This window comes from Ascaphus truei, chromosome 11 (assembly GCF_040206685.1).
Source record: "Ascaphus truei isolate aAscTru1 chromosome 11, aAscTru1.hap1, whole genome shotgun sequence".
NCBI lineage: Eukaryota > Metazoa > Chordata > Amphibia > Anura > Ascaphidae > Ascaphus > Ascaphus truei.
This window is the reverse complement of record NC_134493.1, coordinates 59,193,564-59,196,517: the sequence shown is the minus strand read 5'-3', so window position 1 is coordinate 59,196,517 and position 2,954 is coordinate 59,193,564. Positions and strand designations below refer to the sequence as shown.

Genomic DNA, 2,954 nt, shown 5'->3' with positions numbered 1-2,954 from the left:
CTGTAATATTGTATTACTGTGTATCCTCTCAGCATGTTTAAAATTGTGTTACTGTGTATCCTCTTAGCACCATTAATATTGTGTTACTGTGTATCCTTTCAGCATGTTTAATATTGAGTTACTGTGTACTGTATCCTCTCAACACCTATAATATTGTGTTACTGTTTATCCTCTCAGCACCTGTAATATTGTGTATAGTCCAAATCAAGTCCTTTTGTGATGGTGATGAGCAAATTGCAGATTTTTTCCAAAACGTGACGTGATATGTGAAAAAATAAAGAGAGAATTATAGTGCAGTATGTCAAATTGAGGACATAAAAACATATAACACTGACAACATGAAACAAACAAGACAAACTCACAACACAAACTAGCCAGACAGAATTAATAAAAAGCGTCACGCGCAGCAGCACCACTGATCCAGACCCTTTGGAGCCCCGGACAGCATCTGCCACACGTGGGGACGCCAGAGAGTGAGCTCCGGTCGCCATCTTGGATCTACAGAAAGTGCTTCCAGTCCTGCTGCTTTCAATTATCCTGCATCCTGTGAGTAGGGCAACGATTTTGCCCCCCCGGATTAGTGTGTGTAAACATCCAGAATCCTATATTAGTTGTCATTAAATAGCTTTTTATTAATTCTGTCTGGCTAGTTTGTGTTGTGAGTTTGTCTTGTTTGTTTCATGTTGTCAGTGTTATATGTTTTTATGTCCTCAATTTGACATACTGCACTATAATTCTCTCTTTATTTTTTCACATATCACGTCACGTTTTGGAGGAAATCTGCAATTTGCTCATCACCATCACAAAAGGACTTGATTTGGACTATACACGTCACGGTTTGAACTGGCGCCGGCTTATCTTTTTTCCTTTGTCTAGTTACTGACTGTACAGTCAGTTTTTGTCTGGCTGCCTATTATATTTTATTGTCATTGTGTGTTTTAGCGCTGTTTTGCACCGTCTTTTCTGTTTTTGGGACCTGTAATATTGTGTTACTGTGTATCCTCTCAGCCCCTGTAATATTGTGTTACTGTGTATCCTCTCAGCACCTGTAATATTGTGTTACTGTGTATCCTCTCAGCACCTGTAATATTGTGTTACTGTGCACCCTCTCAGCACCTGTAATATTGTGTTACTGTGTATCCTCTCAGCACCTGTAATATTGTGTTACTCTGTATCCTCTCAGCACATCTAATATTGTGTCTTTTGGGTTTTTCAATGCAGCTGACTACATGGTGAACATAAGCCTGGAAAACCAAACAATATCACATGAATTCTTCCTTCTTGGATTCTCTGATTTCCCAAAGATTCAATACATATTAATCCTGCTGTTTTCCCTCATCTATCTCATGACTTTGTCAGGAAACCTTCTCATTCTCGGTCTTATCCACAATGACTCCCGTCTTCACACCCCAATGTATTTTTTCCTTGGTAACCTGGCGTGTTTGGACGCTGGCTCTTCCTCTGTCACTGTCCCTCGGATGCTCGCTGACTTACTCACTGACATTAGGACAATTTCCCTAACAGCTTGTAGAGCTCAGATGTTTTTCTTCCTGACTTTTGCCAGTTCTGAGATCTTCCTGCTGGCAGGGATGTCCTATGACAGATACGTTGCCATCTGCCACCCTCTGCATTACAGTCACGTCATGTCTTGGGAAGTCTGTGCCCAACTGGCCTCAGTGGCGTGGGCTCTTGGATTATCCAACTCATTGATACAGACACTTTGTACACACAGGTTGAACTTTTGTGGCCCAAATATCATTCAGAGCTTCTTCTGTGACCTGCCCCTCCTGTTACAGCTCTCGTGCACTGACATCTTCATAAACATCCTGGCCATATTTCTTACAGCGTTATTTTTAGCATTACCTGCCTTATTAATCACTTTTATCCCATACATACACATATTCCGTACAATCCTGGGGATCCCGACCAAGGAAGGGAAACACAAAGCTTTCTCCACCTGCGCATCTCACCTGTCTGTGGTCTTTATCTTTTATGGGACTCTTTTATTTACATATTTACGTCCCGCACCAAGTCACCCTGGTATTAGTGACAATCTGGTGTCTGTTATTTATACTGTTATTACCCCTTTATTAAATCCATTAATTTACAGTCTGAGAAATAAGGAGCTCAAAGGAGCACTTAGAAATACTCTGCACAAACACTTTCACATAGGAACAGACATTAGGCTGAGTTTATAGATGAGTTCTGGATTCACGTCAAGGTGAGAAAGGTATGTGAGGGATCTGTAGGTGCTATATACTGTGCTAGTGTTCCTGTCTCAGCTGCGTATCAGAGGGGAACCTGCAGCATGTATAGTGTGTATGTATAGAACAGCCCTGTGCCTTACAGGGACCCTGCACAGTACGTGGGAATATCATATAAATCAGGGATTCTGCATCATGTACAGTATAAAATATATATATATATATATATATATATATATATATATATATATATATTCTCATAGACACACATACAGACACACACACAGACACAGTTTATATATTTTTACAAAATAATTATATTTCTCTATATATTAATTACGAGTTCCTGAGTGTATACATGTGATTTTAACTAGCATTTTGGGCTAGAAGTGTATAACCCGCCTGTTATAAATAGCAGAGAACATCACCCTTCCTGCAAACACTGAGAGTAACGCAGAGACCCTTCCCTAGCAGGAGATATTCAGCTCATTTCTAAGGACTGATAATATTCTGTGTGGGGAGGAGGGAGGCTGCAAAATGGGGCAAACCCAGCACTTTTACACAACCCGAAGGGGGGACTGTGGGAATGGAGCTGTAATTACCTGAGACCCCGAGCTATCTGTCTGATCTCTGTACTGGGGAACACATGCTGTAATGCAGAGACGGTGATACTCACTACCTGTGTGTACATCTGCTGTCTCCCATGTATGTGTGGGTACTTACAGTATGGTTTTATCATAGAATAAAAGA

The 2,954-nt window shown here is 40.8% G+C and overlaps 1 protein-coding gene across 1 annotated transcript; it reads left to right on the top strand.

Annotated features, from left to right (window-relative positions):
- The first annotated feature begins 1,346 nt into the window (after positions 1-1,346).
- LOC142463005 (olfactory receptor 1G1-like) lies at positions 1,347-2,234 on the top strand. The gene has a single exon (XM_075565201.1). The coding sequence runs from the start codon at positions 1,347-1,349 to the stop codon at positions 2,196-2,198; it is 852 nt and encodes a 283-aa protein (XP_075421316.1). The 3' UTR covers positions 2,199-2,234.
- Positions 2,235-2,954: the final 720 nt, after the last annotated feature.